This window comes from Podarcis pityusensis, assembly GCF_964106645.2.
Source record: "Podarcis pityusensis genome assembly, chromosome: 10".
Lineage (NCBI taxonomy): Eukaryota > Metazoa > Chordata > Lepidosauria > Squamata > Lacertidae > Podarcis > Podarcis pityusensis.
This window is the reverse complement of record NC_138035.1, coordinates 35,279,792-35,303,925: the sequence shown is the minus strand read 5'-3', so window position 1 is coordinate 35,303,925 and position 24,134 is coordinate 35,279,792. Positions and strand designations below refer to the sequence as shown.

The following is a 24,134-nucleotide window of genomic DNA, read 5'->3' as shown; positions in this document are numbered from 1 at the left end:
ATTGGGCCTTTCGAACTGTGCGGGCGGACGGAGGCGAGTGAATCAGCGCGCGCCGCAGCTGCGAAGGGGTCGCCGCCGCCGCCGCCGCAATCACAGCGTGCCTGGCAGACGATGTAGGGGGAGCGCGACGCGGGGGGCTGTTGCCGTGTGAGTGAGTAACCTTCCCCGTGCCCTGTCCTTCGAGGGGATTCGTGCTTTCCTTCTGGCTGCAAGCTCAGCCTTTGCCCGGGGAGTGCGCAAGCAGCCGGTGGACAGTTGCAATGGTCACATGCTGCGGGCAAGGCTGTGTGACTAGGTTGCTCTGCCTCACGCAGGCATTGAGCTTGAGGAGAGCGGCTTTCCCTTTCCCTTTCCACCTCAGACAGCGAGGGTTTAAAAAAGATTGCTTTCTCTGGCTACCTAAGGCTGTTGGGTTGTTTACATTGTATTAGGGAAACAAAACACCAGCGCTTTGGATGGGCGTTACAGTGCCACAGATGCAGCTTGTCTTCAGAAATGTAGAACGGAGAACGTGAAATATAGTTATTATGAGAGGGGGGGGAAAAGTAATGCAGAGCTGTCCAAAGGTTTTAGGGCCAACTCTGAGCTGGAAGACAATACTGGCATACATAAGTGTGGGACAGGCCCTCTTAATTCAGTAATGCTTGCGGCAGTCTGTCCTTTGTCCTGCCTCCTGTCCTAACAGGCCTGGAAGTATGCAGGTTTTTAAGTGGAGAATGCCAGGCCTTGTGGCAGGTTAGTTTACTAAAGACTTTTGACCAAGCATAATTTTTTTCTTCAAGTAGCAGTACTGTGTCTAAGAAAGTTCATACAGTTGCAAGGTATGTAGCTGATGCGTAGCTTTGTATGTGCGATTGTATGCAGCACATGCCATTCCCAAAATATGAATCTGATTTTTAGAATCACAAAACCCGATGGTGTCTTTCAAAACAAGGCTACCGGTATATCTTTGGGAGTCTTAAAGTAAACTATCTGCACAACATGGAACAGTTCCTAAGCATACTAATACTTGAATGATGAGCCTTCCAGTGAAGCTTTAGGGATTTTTGAAAGTAGGCTCTTCAGCTGTATGGCTGCAAACATAATACAGTGGTACCTTGGGTTACATACGCTTCAGGTTACAGACTCCGCTAACCCAGAATTAGTACCTTGGGTTAAGAACTTTGCTTCAGGATGAGAACAGAAATCATGCTGTGACGGCAGCGGGAGGCCCCATTAGCTAAAGTGGTGCTTCAGGTTAAGAACAGTTTCAGGTTAAGAACGGACCTCCGGAACGAATTAAGTACATAACCCGAGGTACCACTGTATTTGTCTTCCAGCATGAAAAACAGACCTTAATAGTCTCGATCAGCAGTTTTGAGTTCAGTAGAGTTAGGTTTGATTTCCAGAGTAATACCTTCCAAACAGCATGTTATTCTGTGCAGGTTTGATTTGATGAATTTCAAATCAATATATTAATATATTAAAAATATCTGTAAGCAGTGTACAGAAAATGGAATCAATAATACACAATTTGAACAAAATACTTCAAAAATGCACAGTTATATATGTTACATTTATACAAAGTTACTAATATATATCAATCAATATCCATTCATTTTCCTTCTGCCGCACCCTCCCTCTCAGTCTCCAGGTTCTCACCCAGAATCAGGTCAACACAAACTCTCAGCCCACCCACAAAAGTCTCACATTGACAAGGGTTCCTGGAAATAGCAGACATCACCCTAGTCTCTCACTCTAGACTTGCTCTTCATGGACAGACCCAAGGTGGATGGTACTTCCTCAGGCTGCCCACAACTGTGTCCCATTCAGCTGCATTCTCCACACCCATTTCTGGGCAGCCCGAGGAGTACCATTCCTATCCTCAAACAGCTGGTTTGTTGAGTTTCCCGGGGGTCCAGAAGATAGGAAAAGGACCCCCTACAGCTCTATCTTCACCCATGTCCTCTCCTCTTCTTCTAGCTTACCTCCTCCTTGCAACTATGTATAAGCATGCCTACTTCCAAGTAAGATTCCAGTGGAACCAATGGAAACACATTTTGCATTCTTACCTGGGTCCTGGAGACGTTCCATAAAAGCTGTGGAAAGTTAATATTCCATGGCTTGTCCATGGGCAATCTGATGTTGCAATTAAGATATCTGATGCGGTCTGGGGATTGCTACAGCATATCTGGCAACAGTATGTGTTTTAAGTGTGGTTTGCACTTCTGAAAACTTTCACACCAGCAAATGATAAGGAGGATAAAGAGCAGCACCGGGGAATTGGTTGGGGTAAATGTACAGGATTTGGACTGATTTATGCTGGTGGTTAGGTGTATACGAGAAGGGAAAAACACTTTGCTAGCTTTGTCTGTGATGAAATACCCTAAATATCTCTTTAATCTTTAGGCATGGGTGGCTTCCACATTTGAATCTGAAGTATTGTGTAAAACTGTACAAGATAAATCATTGCAACATAATAAGCTGCTACTGCAGATTTGTCCAAAGCATTGTTTACTTACATGGGTTGTAACACAAGACTCTCAAGTTGTACTCAGTAACAGAAGTGGTTTGGGCTCTAAGTATCTAAGGCTGCAATCCTTCCTTACTCCTAGATACAGTGGCATTTACTTCTGAGTAAACATGCATAGGATTGCACTGTTAGAGACAAGCTTTTGTACCATCTCCTATTGTGGCCTTTGCAGTTATTTGAGAACAGAGGGCTTTGTGTTATATTTCATCTATGTGCTAAGTAGAACTGAGCATGTATTTCCAGAAGTTTATCAAAGCTCAGCATTTATTAGCGTTAGGAAACTAGTGAGTATCTGAATTCAGACCTTCTGCTCTTGAAATGTGTTGTCTCTGGGGCTGCCTTTGGAAACTGTGGTTAATACAGAAAATGACAGCTGAATTCTAACTGGGAATAGACATTAAGCTCATAGTACACCTGTATGATGCCAGCTGCACTGGCCCTAGTCCATTTCTGGGCACATTAAGAAGTGCTGGTGGGTATTTGAAGCCCCTGGGCATGCTCTTGCCAGCAGAAGCAAGATAGGTGCCTACCACTGAAGAGACTCTTTCAGTGATGGTGCTCTAGTTGGGGTATGTTCCAAAGAGGTTTGCCTGGTGCTTACCTTCCTGTCCTCTCCTGAGTCTTTTGGATGCAGTTTCAGCTCTACTAACAGCTTCATTTTTTTTATTTTTGTGGTGTGTGTTTAATTGTTTTATTCATTTGGTAAACTGCCCTGTTTCCTGCCAACTTAGCAGTTTGAAAGCACACCAGTGCAAGTAGATAAATAGGTACCGCTCCGGCGGGAAGGTAAACGGCGTTTCTGTGCGCTGCTCTGGTTTTGGTGTTCCGTTGCACCAGAAGCGGCTTAGTCATGCTGGCCACATGACCTGGAAAAACTGTCTGCAGAAGCGGACAAACGCCGGCTCCCTCGGCCTGTAAAGCAAGATGAGCTCCACAACCCCAGAGTCGTTCATGACTGGACTTAACTGTCAGAGGTCCTTTACCTTTACCATTTTAAACTTCCCTGCTATATAATTTTGGGCTGGTATTAAAATGCTTACAATAGTTTATTTGTTTGATTATGTATTCTCTGGAAACTTTCATAACACTCTTAAGAACAGAGGTAAAATGCCCAACTAATAGCCACTGAATTAACTCCCAGTGCCTAAACTCACTGTGAGCTACTTGCTAATTCAGAAGTGGTGTTGGAATGATAAGCTGCAGCGAATGGTGGCTTTAACTGCTAATAACTTATGGTGATGGTGGATGAGGGACATGGATACTGAATGCTTTTGGTGAGTCAGCATTTGAAATGCATACATAATCCAAAGTGGGTCAGCTGATACCTGTCATCGGGCCAGACGTGTGGGTGAGAAGCAAGCTTCTGAGTTGCACATATCACTTCTTCAGGCAGGAATTTGAAGTAGTAGTGGCAGTATGTATGTGAGTCAGATGGGCCTCTGTAAGTGACTCAGGCCATTTACTTCCTTCCCTCAGGCCTAAATCAGTTTAATCTCCAGTTTCTTGAATTGTGGTCACTTTTGAGGAAGAGTATGACTGTTTGAATTTTTTCTTCTCTTACACAGGAAGGATGAGATGTCTGGCCTCAGCATAGCCTGCCCACTTTCTTTAAGGATTCTGCAGTTGTGGCTGGCGTACTGCACTTAGCTGGCCTGTGAGTGACCACTACTTTAGTTAGTTAATTTTTTTTCTTTTTGTTTACCTCCTTATTCCACTTTTTAAGATTTTCTTCCAAATGGGTTCACATTAATTTTAAACAAAAATGAGGGGCCAAGCTTGTCCTTAAGTTTACACACTTAAAAAATAATAATAGTTGAGTATAAAGATACTCAACAAAGATAGAGAAGTAATATCAGCTTCACAATGCCAGAAGAAAGGGATGAATTACAACCAGGCATTAACAGTGTGGACCAGGGCAGTGTGTAATTTTCTTCCTCTCTTTGGTCCTAAGACAAGCTGCAGTTTGAGTTGAGTGTGTTCTTTCTAATAAAAAGGGGAAGAGCAAGTGCCTTTATTTGGCCAATGGACTTGACCAAGCTGCACTTCCCTTTGTCATGATGTTCTTCCTGGGTGGAAGGCAGTCCGATCTCCCAATGGCTCTTGGTCCCCTTGCTGACGGGAGATGCCAGAATGTGCTTCCTTTCAGATCTGCAGTCCCATTTATGATGTGAAGATCCCTGTTCGTGGGTGGTGCGTGGGTGTCAAGAGAAAACCCACAACAGCACGCAGGGAATGGAGAAGGATGATGGTTCCGTCTGGCAGTGTTTTCTTTCTTGTTCCTTATCAGAATGTTTCCTCATTTCCTTAAGCCACAATTCGTATTCATATTCAAACTGTGATTTGAGGCAACAAGGATATATATATGAAGAAGGGAGGAGGACAGAAGGGCAGAAGGTAGCCTGCAAGCTCATTGCTTGCTCCCAATCCGCTAAACCATGGTTTGGAGGATCAGGAATATGATGTCTGAATAGAAGCTCTGATTATATCTCCAGAGTGCCTGAGCAACAGGAATCCTGCTTCTAGTTGACAACATATGGCCAATTCAGTGATGACATTTTAATAGACTTCTATGACAGAGGTGGTGTTACCCAGTGAACTGTTGTGAAAGAACTCGACATTTTCTTTGAAATGCCCATGCCCCCCCTACAAAGATTAGTTTTGTGAGGCATTCCTGAAAAATGAAGATTCTGGACATTCTTCCAATGTCCATTTGTGAATATTTCATTTTATTCAGGCGCCGAGCGTGCCCTCCACATTAGGCTGTCTTTTGTTCTTACTCTGGCGATTGGCATGTTAAGGCCCTTGTCTGATTGTATGGGGCTCCTTATTTTAATGAGGGCAAGCCTCTTTGCTTGCTGCTCCTGCCATATTTTCCCCTTTCTAAAAAGTCAATGAACTCTCTCAGGCTTGTAGTTAGGACAAAGGGCTTTTTATGCTGAATGAAATTTATTCCCTGTGACCAGCTTGTGGGAAGCATAATACATTCATTAGTAATGTTCTGCTTTTTTATATTCTGCCCTCTTTCGTATGGTGCAGAGAAGAGAAATATCAACAGGAAAGGGGCATGTGCTATTAACATCCAAGAGAGAAGTAGCGGAACTTCTGCACTGACAGATATGATTAGTTCAGGATATAGCTGTGCTCTCAAACTGACTATGGCTCGAAACCCAAATCAACCTCTGACCTAGTCCTAAATCTGGAGTATAAGCAAGGTTGGTATTGCAAAGAATTAAAGTAAGAGGTGATACTACTCATCAATAGTATATGGATTTTTGTTTTAATGAATTTGCTAGCAAGGGTTTTTAGTGTATATGTGTTTTTAGCACTATTTTATCTTTTTATTTTCGTATTCTTAATGTACATTCCCCCGGGCTCTTCTGAGGAAGGAGAAATAAATAAAATGACATGATGATTCTGCAGCTTGATGTGAAGGAAAATTTAGAATAGAAACATGTTTGTGTTTTAAACATTATAATCCAATTGGCAATCCTAAGAACTATGGTTTGCCCCCTAGTGCAAGAGTTTTATGCAAGCTGAATAATCATGTAATTTCAATCGTGTTGCCTTAAACTCTGTTTCAAGAGCAAAGTTCTGTCAACTTCCTGTAAGAGACTTACTGGCTTGGTTTGGACAATCTTTCCTGGGTTCCTGAGCCATTATTTAGAAAGATCATCCAAACCGGACCGGGCCATTTAAAACATTTCTGCATTCCTTGAATGTGTGCTCTAGCCTTCCCCAATCTGGTAGCCTTCGGATGTTCTTGGGTTATAATTCCCTTCATCTCTTACCATTAGCAATGCTTGTTGGGGCTGATGGGAGTTTGAATCCAAAATGCCTGGAGAGTGCCAGGTTCAGCAAAGCTGATGTACACCCTTGCTGCTAAACTGATTTTATTTTTTCCTCTGTTGCAATTTTCTGTTACTGTAATTTGTTTTTGTTATGACTGTACTTTAATATAATTTCTTATTCATTTATTTCTGCCTAGCGATTGCATGTAATTGGATGGCTTATATAAATATAATTAATGTTTCTGAGTCTTTTTATTAGTTTTCCTTGTTTGTAGTTATTGCCATTTTTGCAATCGGCTTTTGAAACTTTTGCAGTCATGTAGGAGGAGAGAATTGCTCCAAACCAGTTTCCTATTCCCTCTTTTGCACTCTGTCTGACAATGTTTTGGAGGATCCCTGACCTCCCAGAGAGGCTGTGAGGGATTGCAATTGGCTGCAGGGAGAGAATGGATGATAAACTTTCTGTCCATGAAGGATTTGCAGGTTAACTTATCTTAGGATCTATGTATGTATCATATGAGACTCATAACATCTTTTCTCATAGCCGTTCATAGCACTACATTTGTAGGTGCTAGGTGTGACTCCAATATAAAATAGCCTATGAGTTTCAATTTAACGTGTCTCCTCTTTCCATTCCTAGGAAAGTACAATCGCCATGCAGCATGCAGTTCAGGTAGGCACAGTGAATTACTGACGTCTTTATTATCATTTCCCTACCTTAACCAAGTAAAAAAATATGCCTCTGAAGAAAGACCTGTGACGATTTACAGCCGAATCCTGTGCATGCCTACTCAGGAGTAGGTCCTATTGAGCTCAGTGCTCCTGGAAACTGGGAATAGAATTGCCACCCAAATGTGCCAAATTTATGTGTTGTAATAACTCGCTGTTTATTTTACACGCTGTTCTTTTAAAATGAAAATTCAAAGTTTGGAATCCAGGCTGCATGCCTGTCTTGGACCATACATAAAACCAGCATCTCTGATGTTCAATAAGGCTGTTCTAAAACAAACGTGAAGCGTTTGGGTAATAGATTAGATAATGTCATTACTGACTTACTACTACTTTTGTACCCTTTTTTTTGAAAAGGGCTTAATAATGTTTAGCAATAATGTTCAACCGTTACAACTCACAACCTGTATTGCAGGTTGCAGCCTACCGTGTATTTCAAAGTGTAGCCAAGTTGTCTTGTTTAGCTGTTGATGTCTCCCCTTAGGTGTGGTTTGGAGAGGATCCCCCTCTAAGTCCACGAAGTCCGCTGACTCCAAGGCATGGCCCAGGCTTGGCAGATGTTTTGCTCTACGACCAGTGGATATCTGTCCGACATGAGGCAACTCTGGTTCCTATGCAGGAGGACCTCTCCATCTGGCTCTCTGGCTTGTTGGGTACAGTACTAGGAATATTTGTCTGTTTGGAAGAGCATTGCCCTAATTATTGTTGTCCTTGAGCCCCATTCAGGGATCTGTCTCCTACATTTATTTATTTATTCATTCAGGAATATGTATACAGTGGACACTTGGGTTGTGAATGTGATCCATGCGGGAGGCACGTTTGCAACATACGGCGTTTGCAACCCACAGTGCCGCGTCTGCGCATGCACGGTTGCGATTCGGCGCTTATGCGCAAAGCGCAATTTAACACTTCTGCGCATGTGTGACTGCCGAAACCCGGAAGTTACCCGTTCTGGTACTTCCTGGTTTTGGTGCGCCCCTAACCTGAAAAAATGCAACCTGAAGCGTCTGTAACCCGAGGTATGACTGTAAACTGCTTAATCAAAGTGCTCCCTATTCTGGCTAAGAACTATAAGAGCTGTATTTAATAAAATTGCAGATAAAAACACAGCTAAAATGGTCAAAACTCTCTCTCTCTGTGTGTATAAAGATATGTAAAATAATCAGCATTAAAACACTGTTAAAATAAAACTAATAAAGTAACTAAATTTTAAAACTAATAGAGGTAACTAAATGCCTGGGTTGGCTTGCTGAAATAAAATACGTTTTTAACAAAAGTCTAAAACTAAATACAGTCGTAACTTGGAGCCCAAATGCCTTGCAAGTCAAACGTTTCAGCTTCTGAATGCCAAAGTGAGTGTTCCGGTTTGCGAACGTTCTTTGGGACCTGAACGTCTGACATGGCTTCCGATCGGCTGCAGGAGCTTCCTGCATCCAATTGGCAGCCACGCCTTGGTTTACGAACATTTTGGAAGTCAAATGGACTTCCAGAACGGATTCCTTTTGACTTCTGAAGTACCACTGTATATTGAGGGTGCCATCCTAATGTAAATAGGCAGGAGTTTCAGAGCACAGTCGCTGCCACAGTGAAAGATGGACTCTGAGTAAATGAGGGTCGAAGAAGAGAGTGAAGGTGTGCTAGCCCCCTCTCCTGAGTCCCATCCCACTTTCCACATGCTGGAAGGCAAGCATCTGAAGTGCAGATCCTGCTGCATGCTTGGAGCCTCTCTGCAAAACCCCTGCTGCACATGATTGCCTTCCAATGCCTGGCAGGCAGTGGGGACGCAATGAAGGCAGCAATCTTAGTAAGCACATTCCTGCTCTCTTCTCATGTGATTTGAATTGTGTGAGGAGAAGAATGTCTGCGTTGGGCTAAAGTTTAGCACAAAAAAAGTCAGAACCATTACAGTACCCAAGGAATTGCAGGCACCTCTTCCTGTTCAAGGTACTTTTCCCCCCGGGTCTCTTTTTCTCTTTCATTTGCTAAGAGCATATAATAATGCCTTGCCACAATCTTTTTAAATGTTCGCATGTTTCAAAAAGCACGGACTAGTTGAACCAGTCGGTGAATTACCATTATGCAACCTGTAGCCCATAACATAGGCTGCAATTCAAATGATTGCTTTAAAATGCAGAAACACAATCATATGCAATAAAATGAAGAATATGAATGAAGTCTACGATGTTGTGATTTCTAATGTGTTGAGTATGAGGTAATTTATCACTCAGTGTAGGATGCCACATGGTTCTTCTGCAACCTTCCACAGCTCCTTCTGTTGTTGTGCTGGCTCTGCCACATATAACATCTTCCTGGTTAGCTGTGTGCATCCGACTTCCTCAACTCGGTGTCTTCCATATGTTTTGGACTACAACTCCCATCGTCCGCAGCTGCTGGGCAAGGCTGGCATGAAGTGTTTGAAGTGGGTTTGAAGGTTCAGCTGGAATTGGTCAAAATACACACAGAGAAAGGAGCATTTGGAGGTTATTCTCCTGTGAAAATGGGCTGCGTTTATGTCTATGCATGTCTGAGTTGTCCGTTCAAGTTTATTATTCACTACTCTAATGAAAAAGTGGCTCTTTTACAGGGGTAGAACTTACAGCCGACCAATTGTTGGAAGATCTTGATAATGGTGTGTTGCTATGCTTGTTGGTTGGAGTCATTCAAAGCACAGTAAAGGAAATTTGTGACCCAAATAGTTTAAGGGTAAGTACAGCATTCATCACAGCTTATAAAAACATGGAAGTGAGATTTTCTACAAACTAATTTCACTGGGATTATTTCTGCTCAGGTTCACATGAAGGATGTAGCATGCAAACTGAAAATATACATTTACCTTGTTAAGATGCAGCTGTGGTAGCACCAGAAGGTGCTTTTGCATCAGCCATGATAGCATGTTGTAGCCAGATGTGCTTGTGCTCCTGGTTCAGATGTTGCTTTTTCCACATGAATGCGGGCAAGTGCAAGCCCAAGAATGTTCTCATGTATGGAACTTTGGTAACATTGTTGCATCTTCAGATCCAAAGCTTAAGGCTATTATACTTCTGATGAGATCTCATTTTTAAGTAATGCATTCGGGACATCGGCCCCTGGAGTCCATCTTTTATGCTCCGCCCAGGAGAATCAGCATCATGTTGTTGACTTGGCAGCATGTCATGGCAAGCATGTATGTCATAGCTCCTTACAGAAAATGACACTGGAGACAAGACAAGGGTATTGCAGGAGCCCTTGTCCATTGTGGAGTGGGGGGAAAGGAGGGGGCTGTTTATGAAGCACAGGATACACAGAGACAGTTTGAATCGCTTCCCACCTTGGGCTCCTTTCAGGGGGAAGGGTGGTATATAAATCTGACAAATAAGTAAACAAATATTAACACATTTCAGGTGCACCTCCTTTCCTCTTGAGCAGTACAGGTGCAATGGGCTGTTGAAAGGTGCAGATGCAGGAGCGTAGGAAGACAGGTGGTGGTTTAGTTATGGGATGTGTGGCATAAAAGCTGTAGGGTGAAGTATAGTGGCAAGAAGCTCTGGAAACAAAAGTGCTACAGGTGATACATGCCAAAATGCATGTAAGCCTTCTGCAACTGGAGAGGCAGGCGATTCCTCATAAGTATGTGGGATGAGAAGGGATGGGTGTGAGATGAGGGCAGTACTGAGCAGCCCAGGGCAGTGCTGGAAGGTGGCCACACCAGTGGGGCACCAGATTATAGGGGGTGGAAATGATCAGCCCCCAATTTGGTTATCGGTTTGATTATTTATGATGCTTCGGAACAGATAAAGGGTGAGACTTCATTCGATTTTTATTCTGCTGTGAAAGGGAAAAGATAATTTGGAATATTAAAAAAAACAACCCACAACCTTTCTGATCATAGTGCTCTGAAATAGTTTATGCATTGGAATTCATTAGAAATATTAGTGAATCATATGTTAAGTCTTCTGACAACCTTCTTCTGCATTTAGATTACTGGAGCATTATTTTGTATACCCTTGGGGCTTTGTCCTGATTTCTTTTCATGTGATACTCCATTCTTCTGCATTTTGCTGATAAGATATTTTTAAACCATCTTTCAGATCCTATTTTCAGCAGAGCAAGTAGCAAGTCAGTTAGGTATGGGTGGGCTCCCCTTTTTTGAGGAAAGTGTTTCTGACAACTAAAGGCTAACCTCCACAAACCTTGATACATGGTCTATTTAATCCTGTTTCAGCCAAGTCCTCAACAGTGCCAGTCAAAACCATTTCCATCACTGGTAATACATACCCAACAAGATTAGTTTCCATTGCAGTTCTCTTCCTTGGAAAGCAATCTAAAAGTGCCTTCCATGTGCTCACAAAACCTCTCTTCCTGTGACCACCACCCAGATGTAATACATTGTGTTGGATCCAGGTTACTTTAGTTGTGCTTTCATTTCATTGAAATCAACAGAGCTTCTATCCAGTAGCACAGATTTCAATTAGACTAAAAGAGTGACTAAGAGAGCAATCCTATATACCAGAAGCTGGTGTAGTGCAAGATTTTGTTCTTCCCCTATAATATCCTCTTTTTTAGGGTTTACAGCAGCTTAAGAACGACCAGACTTGGTTCAGCTAGCTGAGGGATAAGCAGGTGTATCTGCAGCTGAATTGAGGTTGAGGGGGTTAAGCTGGTTTAGCTGGCTGTGTCAGGAACCTCTCAGCAAAGCCAGAGATCTGCTGGATCCTAACCCTGCTCATCTCTGTGAATCTTCCTATAGCCTTGCTGCCAAAATTAATCTGGATCTAACCTGCTATGCATATAGATGTAAGGACTTTGCGATGGTATAAAAATGAATTTTTCCCAAGCCTTCTGATGGTTATAGATAAACCGTTTTACACAACCATTTTCCTCTTTCCAGGATTTCCCTTTGAGAAAAGTCCCCTGTAAGAAAGATGCGCCTTCGGGATCCTTTTTTGCTAGAGATAACACTGCCAACTTTCTCAAATGGTGTCGCTGCATTGGCGTGGATGAGACTTACCTCTTCGAATCTGAAGGCTTAGGTAAATATCGCCTAATGAGGTCAGTCCCATGAAATGACATGGCCATTAATTTCTCAGGCAGGTTGTTGCTGTGGCTTCTAGTTAAAAGGGGTAGAACTGTTCATAAGAACTGGTTCCTATGAGTGTGTTCCAGAGTTCCTTGATTATGAAACAGGTGGTGCACATTTCTCTGTAAAATACAGAGTTAAGGTATAACCAATGCATGCTTCAATACAGAGCAAAATACAGAGCCAGGGTACCAAATATATCATGGAGAGAAAGAGGAGGACTTTCTTGCTTGTTGCTTTTGAGGATAATGGGGGGACCCTAGAATAGCTTTCAAGCCAGCTGCAGAACAAAAATATATTAATTGTTTTAAAACTAAGCTGTACAGATTTACTGAGGGTGTTGTATCATGCTCCTCAATGGAACCAGGACTCACTTGCTCAGGAAGTTGGGATTTCCTTCTCCCTCTGCTCCATATACTGACTTATCCGGGGGACTTCAATATGGTTCTTTGCCTTATTAATGCTCTGATATGCATTGATTGTGGTTCACCATACCCTGGAACACTTTCAGATTCTGGGTGGAGTCAGCAAGCAGTGAGTTGCGATGTTGAGGTCTTTTGCCACATTCACCATGACAGCAACTATGGCAGCTCTTCTTATAAACTACTACATGTGACTCTGCTATCACTGGTGACATTGGATGGTGCTAAGAAACATTTTTTGGGTGTGTGTGGAAATTTGGGTGTGCTTTGTTTGCATTTTGGGGTGTTTTTAAAGATAACTATACTTGGAAATGGGAAGTTAGCTTTTTCTAAGTCAATAAAGCTCAATGGTTGGTTGGTTGGTAGGTTGGTTTTCTCTTTCAGTTTGCTTTTTTTTGTTTTTACCTTGGAATCCTGCACTGGGGCTTGACCACTCAAACCTACCCACCCCACATCAACATCAACATCAACATGCAAAGTACCAGCAAAGCATGCGTGAGATTTGGGGGCTCTCTTGAACTCCAATCCCATCTAGAAAGAGAAAAGGTGATATAGAAGGGTGGTGTTCTAACAACAGTGGTAGGAGAGGTCCCCAGAGGGGCTGTCATTGCCCTATAAAAACTCAACAGAATGGCTATAGAAGGTGTTACAAAGTGACAGGGACATGAGGTAGTAAGAATGGACACAAGTGGTCAAGATGTCCAAGGCTTCCATAACCACCCGCCCCCGGCTATTAGTGGTGAGCAAAGACCTTCTCTGAAAAGACAGGGATTCCCACTGTCAAACTCCAGCATTTCTTAATGCCTTGGGAAGTGTTGCAGAATTCAGACCCAGGCCTTTGATGCGAAGGGACTTGCAGAGAAAGGGGCAGCTGAAACAGGAGTTAACAGTACCTGTTTGTCCAAGGAAAATATTCCTCTTGATTCAGGTCACACTTTCCCATAGCCACTCTGGCTCCTGGGTCACATGCATCAGCTCTCTGGGTGTGCATAAGTAAGTATGATCATAAATATGAGTGATCTTCACCCAGGATTTAGGAACCTGTGGTCATACTGCTGTTATTGGAGTTCAACGCCCATTAGCCCAAGCTAGCATGGCCAGTGAGTTGTAGTTCAAGAACAGGTGGAGAGCTACAGGTTCCCCATCCCTAATCTATGCTTTCCCTCCTGGTAACAAATTTTATTCTTGGTAATGGAGATTGGTAGTTAAGGGGGATGCTACAGGTAGTACAGGGTGATATAATTTCATGTTTAGGAGCTTTCTATGTTCCTGATTCTAACATCTGGGGAAAAAGAAGGTAGCATGTTGCCATGCCAGGATTTTTTACTTGTTCTCTTTCCATGCATAGTGTACCTATTTTACTGATGGATCTGTGATTAGTGCAGATGTGATTTTTCAGGAATTGGATGCAAATAACTGGATGCAGTTGAATTCCTCTCTCAAAGGCAGATATGCCCTAAATGCCAGCTAGGAGCCTGTCTCTGTTTGAGTTTTCTTTATAAAGTGCTTCAAGTACATGACTGCTAAAATTAGTCAGCCAGTTTAAGGACTCTGCAGCGTCAACAATTTGTGAGTAATTGACATTTTGCATCAGAAGCAAGAGCTTTGGATTTTACCGCCCTACACTACTCATTCTAACTGGATGGATATGAAAATGTAAACTTTCAGGCAAGTTCAGGATTGCCACCTTCAAAACACTTCCAACTTAAAATCAGATCTTGCGCTGGTTTTGTACCTGGAGGATGACACCATCTGCCTCTAGTTTCAGACCGGACTTTGTAACCAGCAGCTGCCAGACCAGGTTTAACCTGATGGAGCAAAATCTCTGACTGCTCATAAAGAAGAGTAGCTCAAAACAGAATTGGTTAATTAAGGTTTTGGTATTGTTCTTTTAAAATAGATGCACACCCGCCTAAGTCCCAGCCCTGCAGAAGAAGTGCTACTTAAGTTGTTGTGAAATTGCTTGTGCTTGTTGAAACACAACCTTTAAATATGTTTGCTGCATACATTTAGAAACCAAACGTCACCACCACCTAGGACTGACTGGTTGTGATATGCTTAGTAATTAATTTTAGTTTATAAATGCTGATTTTGCATTTCGGGCAACTTAATTTACAATGGCAAGTGTTCTGTTTTTTGAATCCCACCAACTTTAGGTGAAGCATACTTCTAGGAAACTATATATCTTTGTTCCAGGTGTAGCCAAAGTGGAGCCCTCCAGATACTATTAGACCAAGTGCCCATCATCCCTGGCCATTGGTCTGGGCCTGATGGAAGTTTGGGGGCACCACAGTGATTACCCCTACTTTCAGAGTCACCATTTAATTCCCCCCCTCCTCTGTCAAGCATCTCTCAGTAGCAAAATCATAGATCATAATGGGTAAGATGACTTCATAAATAATGAAATAATATGTCTAATAAAGAATAATTTCATTTTCATCTAGGTAGAATGGAGTTGGCAACATTTATAATTGGAATCAGTCACACCATATTGCATCGTGTATGTAGCTAAGAGTATTGGGGAGGCTGCTGACTAGTTAACACAGTAGCTGGCTTCGCAGCATAAATGCATGCTTTGTATGCTCTTGGCAAAGAGCCTCCTTGGAGGGGTGAAATTCCTCTTAGCCTGCTGTGCCCTTTTGCATTCAAGCATATTTGGAAATAAGGAGTGGCTGTTTTGTTTGGACACTGGATTCCCTTGCGCAAGCATGCAGCTCTGTCTTGCCACCCAATTTCTTTTGCATTTGAACAATGCAGGAACCTTAATAATTTTTATACTGCCACTCCATCCAAGGATCACAACATGATGATAATGATATTAAATTTGTATACCGCCCTTCATCTGAAGATCCCAGGACGGTTCACAACAGGAAAATACAAAATGAGAAGAGAGTCTGTATCTTATATAGAACCCTTGGAAACTTGAATTGTGGTGTCTGTTTTTTGTTGATGTCTGTTTTTTTCTTCACACATCTGTATCTGGCATCTTTCCAAATCTCTTGACAAGTTCTTATAGTTTGAATTTCTTTGGGGGGCAGGGGGGGGGAGGATTTTCATTGAAAAGTAAGTCCAGAAATGTGATTGCTAAGCAAAGTGTTATATTGGCACAGCTGTTGTTGATGCCCTGGAGAACAAAGCTTATAGGAGTAATAATTTAGAATTTGGATATTAGATTAATCATCAGCATCATCTCCTTCCGCATCCATGTCTCAAGGTGATGTACAAAATACAATAAAGGTAAAGGGTAAAGGGACCCCTGACCGTTAGGTCCAGTCATGGATGACTGGGGTTGCAACGCTCATTTCGCTTTATTGACCGAGGGAGCTAGCATACAGCTTCCGGGTCATGTGGCCAGCATGACTAAGCCACTTCTGGTGAACCAGAGCAGTGCACGGAAACGCCGTTTACCTTCCCGCCAGAGCGGTACCTATTTATCTACTTGCACTTTAGATGTGCTTTCGAACTGCTAGGTGGGCAGGAGCAGGGACCGAACAACGGGAGCTCAGCCTGTCATGGGGATTCGAACCACAAACCTTCTGATTGGCAAGCCCTAGGCTCTGTGGTTTAGACCACAGCGCCACCCGCGTCCTACAAAATACAATAGAAACAGCTAAAAACACAGAAGATAACAGCAAGTTAGTTTTAAAACAATACCAAATAGATGCCCACGGCAGAGACCTATTCATCCAGCTGAGAAAGCCTATTGAAACAAAAATATATTCAATTGTTTCTGGAAAGTGCAAATGGTGGGTGCCTTTCATATTATAACTTGTCTTCTGGTGCACGAAACAGAAGTCATGCTCTGAGTTACTTATTCTTCTTTTGTCTTGCATGCAAATTATTTCTAGTCTGCAGTTGATTTTTTACCCTTAAATAAAAATTAACTTACCATGAAATAAGGCAAAACATTAAGTTTTCAAAATTCTCTTCATAGTTCTTCATAAGGATCCCAGACAAGTGTACCTTTGTCTACTGGAAATCGGACGCATCGTATCAAGGTGTGTATTCATTGGAGTTTTCTAGATAGAGTATGTAATGTAGAGCAAACCTTGAGAAACCTTAAATGAAGGGTAGCCAATGTGGTGCTTTCCAGATGTTGTTGAACTACAACTCCCATAAGCCCCAGCCAGTGTGGCCACTTGTTATGGATGATAGGAATTGTAGGCCAGCTACAACTATGTTGGTTACCCTTCATTTAAATGGTTTCTCAAGGTTCCCATCATCCCTGACCACTGGTCCGGTTAGCTAGGGATGATGGGAGTTGTAGTCCCAAAATATCTGGAGGCCCAAGTTTGCCTATGCCTGATGTAGAAAATTGTTTCCAGGCAAATACATGTTCTGAGAGTCTGGCTCTGCAGCTTATATGATTGAACCTTTGGAGAGCACTTCCTACATTTCTCAGGAAGTCAAACCTATATTTTAGATATTTCACAGCCTGCTGTATATGCACTTAGACATGCTAGAGACATGTAATAGCTATACGCTATTTTTCATTTCCTTGTTTCAGAATTTTATTTAACCTAAATGCAATACCTTTTCCTCCCACCTCTCCTTTCCTTTTTCTAGATATGGAGTTGAACCGCCTGTATTAGTAAAACTGGAGAAGGAAATTGAATTGGAAGAGACCTTATTAATGTCCTCTGATCCTGTTGCTCCTGCTGTCACTCCCAAGTCGTGTTGTCAACATGGAGAACTACACGAAGCAGTAAGTATTGCTTGCATTTTGTCCAATGAAGTTTTAGCTTGCTTCGGTGAATTACCTTGTATTGTGTGCTCCTCTGAATGTGCATTTAAAAGGAGCTCCATTTGAAAATGAGCTTCATCTGTGTAATCTCATCGAGTTGTATCCAATTTAAGTCGTACTCAGTAGAGTCATAAAAATTTACTTGATGTCCCCCACCTAGTAGGATTTAAGCAGCCTAACTGCACAGGATTGCCATCTGATAAGTGCATTCCTGTGATTCTTTACTGAGAAGTAAGTCCCACATAGCTTCAGTGGACCTCTTTTCCAGGTAAGACTGGCTGCAATCTTCGTAATAAACATCCAGCTAAGTAGGAAAGGAAATTTGATCACAATGCAGGAAGAAGAAAATGCATCTGTTGCAACAACTAAAAGCGCTCTTTATTTCCTCTGAAATTGTGTGAGCTTATTATCAGCTTGGCAGTTTTGAGGAAGAAGGGTGAGATCTTCATATTGGCTTTCAGTGATGTCATTCTTGTAGCAAAACAGGAAGTTCACATTCATTATTATTTTTTAAAGATAACAGGGAGAAATTAACAAGAAATATTTGTACAAAATAGGTTAAGCACATTGCTGAAGATCCTCCTTGCAGCTGCTCCCACAGGTTTTCAATTGAGTACCTGTCTGAAGGACGCTACAGGTTGGGAGACAAAATACTCTTCATACGTGTAAGTTCAATTTCTCAAAATGGTTTCCGATCTCTTGCTTTGGATTAGGCTGTCTCATCTGGGCCGGGCATAGCCCACATCCCCACAGATAGTAATTCAATCTCATGAATGGAGACATCCTGGTGAAGTTACTTTCGCAATTTCCTTGCCTGTTTGGAAGATTGTCCCTAGCACTCTGCAAGCATTCAGCCTCAGCACATAAGAGCAGAATTTTTTTGTAGGACCCAGAGACTCATGCATCAGCCCTCTCCCCAGTGCCCAGTGAGGAAGGTCTAAGTGTATTTGACTGGTAATGCAGGGCTCCTGATCGTGAGAAATCTTCAGTGCCCTTCAGACATTCACACCAAGCATATGAAGGTTGGTAGCAGAGGGGAAAGGTCTAGCATGCTCAAGGATCATGGGGGCAGAGGCTGGTGCATGCACTTCTGGCCCCCTTAGCACCTTTCCTAGAATCATAGACTTGGCACTCCAAGAGTCATCTAGTCTAACCCCCTGTAATGCAGGAACCATAGCTAAATAATCTCTGGGAGATGGCTGTTCAATCTCAGTTTAAAAACTTCTAATGAAGCAGAGTCTTCCACGGTGTAGTTCATTTCACCGCCAAGCATCTTTTGCCATCAAAAGGTTATTCCACAGAATTTGTTGGAATCTCTTTTCTAGTAAATTGAATCCATTGGTTTGGGTTCTACACTCTGGAGCAGCAGAAAACAATCTTGCTCCATCTTCCATGCAGTATTTTTCATATTCAGCCTGAATGCCTGGCTGAGTGATGCTAGGGAATGCTTGATCAATAAGTCCCTCTGCTCTCTGCTGTGGTTGTTGGCAGCCTGCATTCCTCTGTCCTCTTGGTCTGCGCTTGTTTAATGTTTTCAGGATTTGTGGAGTGGTCTTCAGGGACAACTGGAGATCATTCTGTAATATATGAGGAAAGCTGGTAAATGGGAAACTATGATAGAGTCCCAGAGGGTGGATTAAGGCCCCTCAGAGATCCTTCTAAGCCTAATATACTGCAGTACAAAAGGGCAGATATCCTATTCTCTACTCTTTCTCCCTTCTTCTGCTAGATGTTACACGGCAAGCATGTGATGGTACGTGTTGGTGGAGGTTGGGATACCCTTCAAGGTTTTCTACTCAAGTACGACCCTTGCCGGGTGCTGCAGTTTGCAACGTTGGAACAGAAAATCTTGGCGTTTCAAAAAGGTGCTTCCAATGAGACTGTTCCCGATTCATCTGCTAGAGCGCCACAGCCGCCACTCATGAATCCCATATCTGCAGTGGATACGTATCAGAAACAGAATTCAAAGCCCTGTACTCCTGTTTCAGATCCCAAAACTCCACATGTAACTAACAGAAAACAGGCAGTAGCCAAGTTTCCACAATCAGGTGGTCTTTCTTCCCCCAAAGTAACAACGTGTACGTCTCCTACAAGCCAGCTTGGACCAGGGCACACCAAGTCAAAAGGCTTAGTAGTGAATAACAATATGGCATCTTCCAAATCTTCAGCAGCTGCATCAAAAAAATCAGCACCTCCTTCTCATAAATCAACTTCGGTTTCAAAAGTTCAGCAACCTGTAAATAAAGGTTCCTCCTCCTCTTCCTTGTTGAGAACTGCTGTAACTTCCAATTCGCTTCAGAAGCGTGTCTTGTCGCCAGCCAAACTTGCACATTCCCAGAATTCTCCAGCCGTTTCAGATCCTGCCCTTTTTTGTTCAGCGAGTAAGCTTTCTGAGCTACCTGGAACAAAAGCTAAAAGAGTGGCTGTAGAACAAGATTTCGATTCTCCTACTAGCAGAGCTCGGCTTGATGCTGCAGCCAAAGCTAAGCCTCTTTCAAAAACCTTAGCAAGACCTACAAGGCCAGCTGACAGAAATCCGCATGTCCCAAAGCCAACATTGTCTCAACAGCCTTCTGCAAAACCAGTTTCCAAAATCACCACCCAAACATTACCCGCACAATCCCAGTCACCCAGAGGCATGCCAGAAATTAGCCAAGCCAAAAACATCAAACCTGCTGTTAGCCCTGCTTTGGTTACAGATGGTAAATCAACACAGCTGATGTCTTCATTGGGACAGAGGGGTAAAAATGCAGCCTCATCTGTTAACAACCAGACATCTGTCAAAAATGTTCAGGTCCAAAATAGCACGGCAAGAACTCTGGTAGGATCCAGTGTGTCAAAACATCCTGAGCGTACCCCACTGTCTGTGGTGCGCCTTCCCCAAAAATCAACCAAAGTCGAAACCAGAAAAAAGGCTATGCAAAGTGCTAACAGAGGTCAATCAGCAGTTAAATCTTCTCAGAATGAGAAAAACCTTCATCCATCCACTAAGAATCCTCTTTCAAAAGTTAAGACTACGGCTGTAACTACTAAGGGGACACCTGGAAGCTTAAAGGACCCAACACTGAAGACTAAGCAAGATGATAATTATTTTGTTATGAGTGGAAATAAGAAACTCAAAAAGTTAAAATAACTAAGGATATTAACTATTGATGTTGCCTGCTCTTCCGGTAGCTACTTCACTCAAGTGTAAAAGGTTTAAATAACAATATGGTAATCAAGATATTAACTCCCTTGTCTATAAATGATGGTGTTTGATAAGCTCTGCTAATCAGCTAAGAGTGTTCACTAGAACTTATACCAGGCTTCTCTAATACAGTAGTACATTGATCTCTATAGGGCATCTTATTTTAGTCTGTATTCTATGCATCTTTAGTACAATTCTGGCATTCATGTTTGATGTGACAAAGTGTTCGTTTCTCATGACAGATATTTCTGAATGGATCCCATGTGCCACCTAGTATTTTTCTTACCAGGGAAAACCAATAAAGAGCAGGATCCTTTAAAAGAGCCTGTATTAGTGGGCACCGGAAGGTACATTTATCAGGAATGTGTAGAATCTCCTGATGACATTAGCCCTTTTAGGAGACGCTCTTGTGCATTGATTCAGAACTTCGTCTGAAGATGCTTTTTGTCAAAAGTGGAATTGGGAAATTGAGCCTTGTATCTAAACACTAATTTCAGTAAGAATAAGATGTGAGTAAGTTTTTTTAAAAAAAAAACAACAACAGCAAGGTAGAAGTAGCCAACATGTGAGTAGCTTTATATTGGGGAGAGATCAGAGTTATTATTATTAGTAGTTTGGCTGATCTTGAATGCTGAACAGAAATAGTTAGTTAGCTTTAGGGCATATCCCATGCTGTAGCTCTGTTCTGCGATGGACTTCCATACGCACAACAGACCTTCCTCTTTCTCTCCTGTCCCCTCCAGCTCCCCTCTCAAAATCTACTCTGGCGAGTTGGGAGAGTGTCCAGAGGTGAGGGGTTTTGGGGGGGTGGGGATGGCAGGAACAGAAGAAACAGAAGTTCTGCTGGGGCACTGGAACTACACATGTGAAGCACTGGATACAACCCTTCATTTTTAAGGGGTATTTATTCTAATTTAAAAGCTCTTATGTAAGTCCCATTTAAACGTTCAATACAGATCCCTAAGAACACTAAAAATTTCTGCCTTAAAACATAACTTCAGTGCCTTAGCACATGATGTGCTCTGTTGTATCACAAGATATTTTAAATATCTGGGTTCAGACGTGTGCCCTAGTTTATTCATGTGGGCTGAGTTCAAGCCTGTGCTGATCTCAGCAGCGCTTAAGCAAATGAAACTCTGGGTCTGATTGCACAGGAACAATTTAATGAACGCTGGTGCTTTGTAACTCTTCTGCGTGTCAGTCTTTCTGAGGCGAGTGGAGCTTGCGCAGCCACAGTGCTTAATGGATTGCATGCTTAAAATGCATTAGCCAAACCTCCCTATGGGAGGGAGAACACCCCGTAGAATTCTAGGAAATATGCTTGTGTCTGCAGAAGTGGGCGAGCGACCTTCAGATAATATGATTTACATCTGTAAGCACAATTCAAATGCCTTTCAAATAAGCTGCCTACGTCGTTTTTTAATATTTATATTGCACATTACTTCATGCTAGCTGCATAATTCATTCCTTGTTGCATTTAATACAGCATAACCAGCCATATGCAGCAAACTTTGGAGCGGAAGTAGCTCGATCTAAGTGTCTTCAGTACAAAGCTATACAATTCTCAAGCAAGATAGTATTAACGGCATGTGTATACCAGCTTGTATACACCTGTACTTCCTAAAGCAGTATTTTTTAGACATTTACCTTTTTTCAAAAAAACCCCAACAACTTCGCAGTCCATAGACTTTTTTTTCTTCAAATGTAGATGTCAGGAAAAGCACTTTCTCACAAAACTGTCTGCATGTTGCACTACTGAATATCAAATCATGTCTTTAATTGCAACGTACATTGCGAACCCAGGTGAAATTGATCTTGAGATAATGGATTCTGCCCAAAATCACAAATTAGTAAAACATTATTGACTGAAGTGGAAATAATCAGCCATGCACACACACACCCCGCTCTTCACATTTGCTCTAGCTTCACTAAAAAAAGAAACGCCTGACTAGATGAGGCAGAATGCATGTCCCATTGAAAACAATGCTGTGTAGACAAAATATATCCACAGTTAGCTTTACATTCTAACAGTGCGCTGCCAGTTTACACTCCTCCTTGATCCTGTACATGAAAATTCCACAGGAACGTGTCTATACGCACTCCTCCCCTTAGCTGCTTTGGAGTGACTAGTTATATGTGGCACCTATATAGCTCTTACATATACGGCAGTGGTTGGGAGACAAAGTAACTGTTGTGCCTGAAAACTACTTTTTATTTATTGGAAAACAGCAGTGAAGAGGTATTCACACAAGTCAGTGTCCGATCTTTACTGGCCATAACATGAATATTCATTTCTGCACTACCAGTTTCTATTATTTATGGAATTTTGTAAGTCAATAAACTGCTGCAATCTATGAGAAATGTGGCAATGTTGTCAAGTTTTTTTTTTTTGCTTTTAGGTGCTTAATTAAGGCTCAAGCATGGAAGTCTTTACAGCTATTTAGTCACCAAAAAAAGAGAAAAAAGTCTCTGTTACTGAATAGTATGCACATCAGCCTGATAGCCTGATTTTAAAAAATAATAATAAAGTGAACCCTCCCCTGTTCATTGCTATAATGATGCATTATGTGCCAAGTAGCATGGAATGGGATTATATGTAATTTGAAGAGTGTTGTAGCTACCCAACTAGTATTAAAATGGTATGTCCATGAAACACCTCTCTGTAGGCAGCTGGGGGCTACTAAGTCTGAGCTACGGTATTTGCGGCTTGTGTACGCTCTATGGAGCTGTCTCTGAAAGTCTGGGAAAGATGGAAAGCTCATGGGACAGCTCAGCTGGCAGAACATGAGACTATTAATCTCAGTCATGGGTTCGAGCCCCACGTTGGGCAAAAAGATTCCTGCATTTCAGGGGGGGTTGAACTAGATGACCCTTGTGGTCCCTTCCAACTCTACAATTCCACGATCCATGCGAGTTCTAATGTGTGTGTGGGAGCTCATCCAGAAATAGCCTTTAACAAACGTCTTTCTACATTTTTATTTTTCCCTTCTCCTGAGGAATTTGCATTGGCTACAAAGTCCACCCCATTTTATCTTCACCGCAGCCCTGTAAGATTGATAAAGCTGAAAGGAGGTGACTGTTCCAACATCATGTGGTGACTGTCATGGCTGAGTGCAGATTTGAACCTGGATCTCCCTGTTTAACACTTGCCACTATGTCATACTGGCTGCCTGGTACAGTTTGGTTGGGTCACCTTCATCCCTTTGTATATGTAGATATATTTGCCACTACCAAAGACAATGGGGACATCCCCTTGTATAGCTAAGGGGAAGGGCTTTAGCTCAGCAGAGCATCTGTTTTCTTTGAAGAAGGTCCCTGATTCAAATCCTGACATCACTGTTCAAAATCCTGACGAGTCTCTGCCATACAGTCACCAAACTAGGTGGACTGACGGTCTGACTATGACTACATATAAGGCAGCTTCCAATCAAATAATTCATTATATGGTCATGGACACACTAAAAAGCTTCCTATGTTCTTGCTGCACTCACCCACCCTCAAGGAAGTGCTGAATTTTACAGTATACTTGTATAAACTGATGAAAAGTATGCAAGAAACAATGCAAGAAATCATGTTTTTCATGGTGAAAAAGAAAGGCCGGTGGGGGGCGGGGAGAGAATGGATGCCAATAACCCCAGTACTTTAGGATGGAATATTTAGCCATGCCAGCCACTGAAATGGGCTAAACATCTTTAT

General features: G+C 42.3%; 1 protein-coding gene across 3 annotated transcripts; it reads left to right on the top strand.

Moving 5' to 3' along the window:
• The first annotated feature begins 37 nt into the window (after positions 1 to 37).
• Positions 38 to 22,799, top strand: GAS2L3 (growth arrest specific 2 like 3). 3 transcript variants are annotated; one of them, XM_081024214.1, is made up of 9 exons: positions 38 to 147; positions 6,941 to 6,973; positions 7,514 to 7,682; positions 9,614 to 9,732; positions 11,897 to 12,038; positions 16,442 to 16,505; positions 17,074 to 17,212; positions 17,809 to 17,916; positions 18,981 to 22,799. In XM_081024214.1, the coding sequence occupies exons 2-9, from the start codon at positions 6,956 to 6,958 to the stop codon at positions 20,382 to 20,384; spliced, it is 2,163 nt and encodes a 720-aa protein (XP_080880340.1). In that variant the 5' UTR covers positions 38 to 147; positions 6,941 to 6,955; the 3' UTR covers positions 20,385 to 22,799. The 3 variants fall into 3 exon arrangements, with proteins under 3 accessions (XP_080880340.1, XP_080880342.1, XP_080880341.1); XM_081024216.1 differs by having other exon boundaries at positions 41 to 151; XM_081024215.1 differs by lacking the exon at positions 38 to 147 and adding an exon at positions 5,530 to 5,724.
• Positions 22,800 to 24,134: the final 1,335 nt, after the last annotated feature.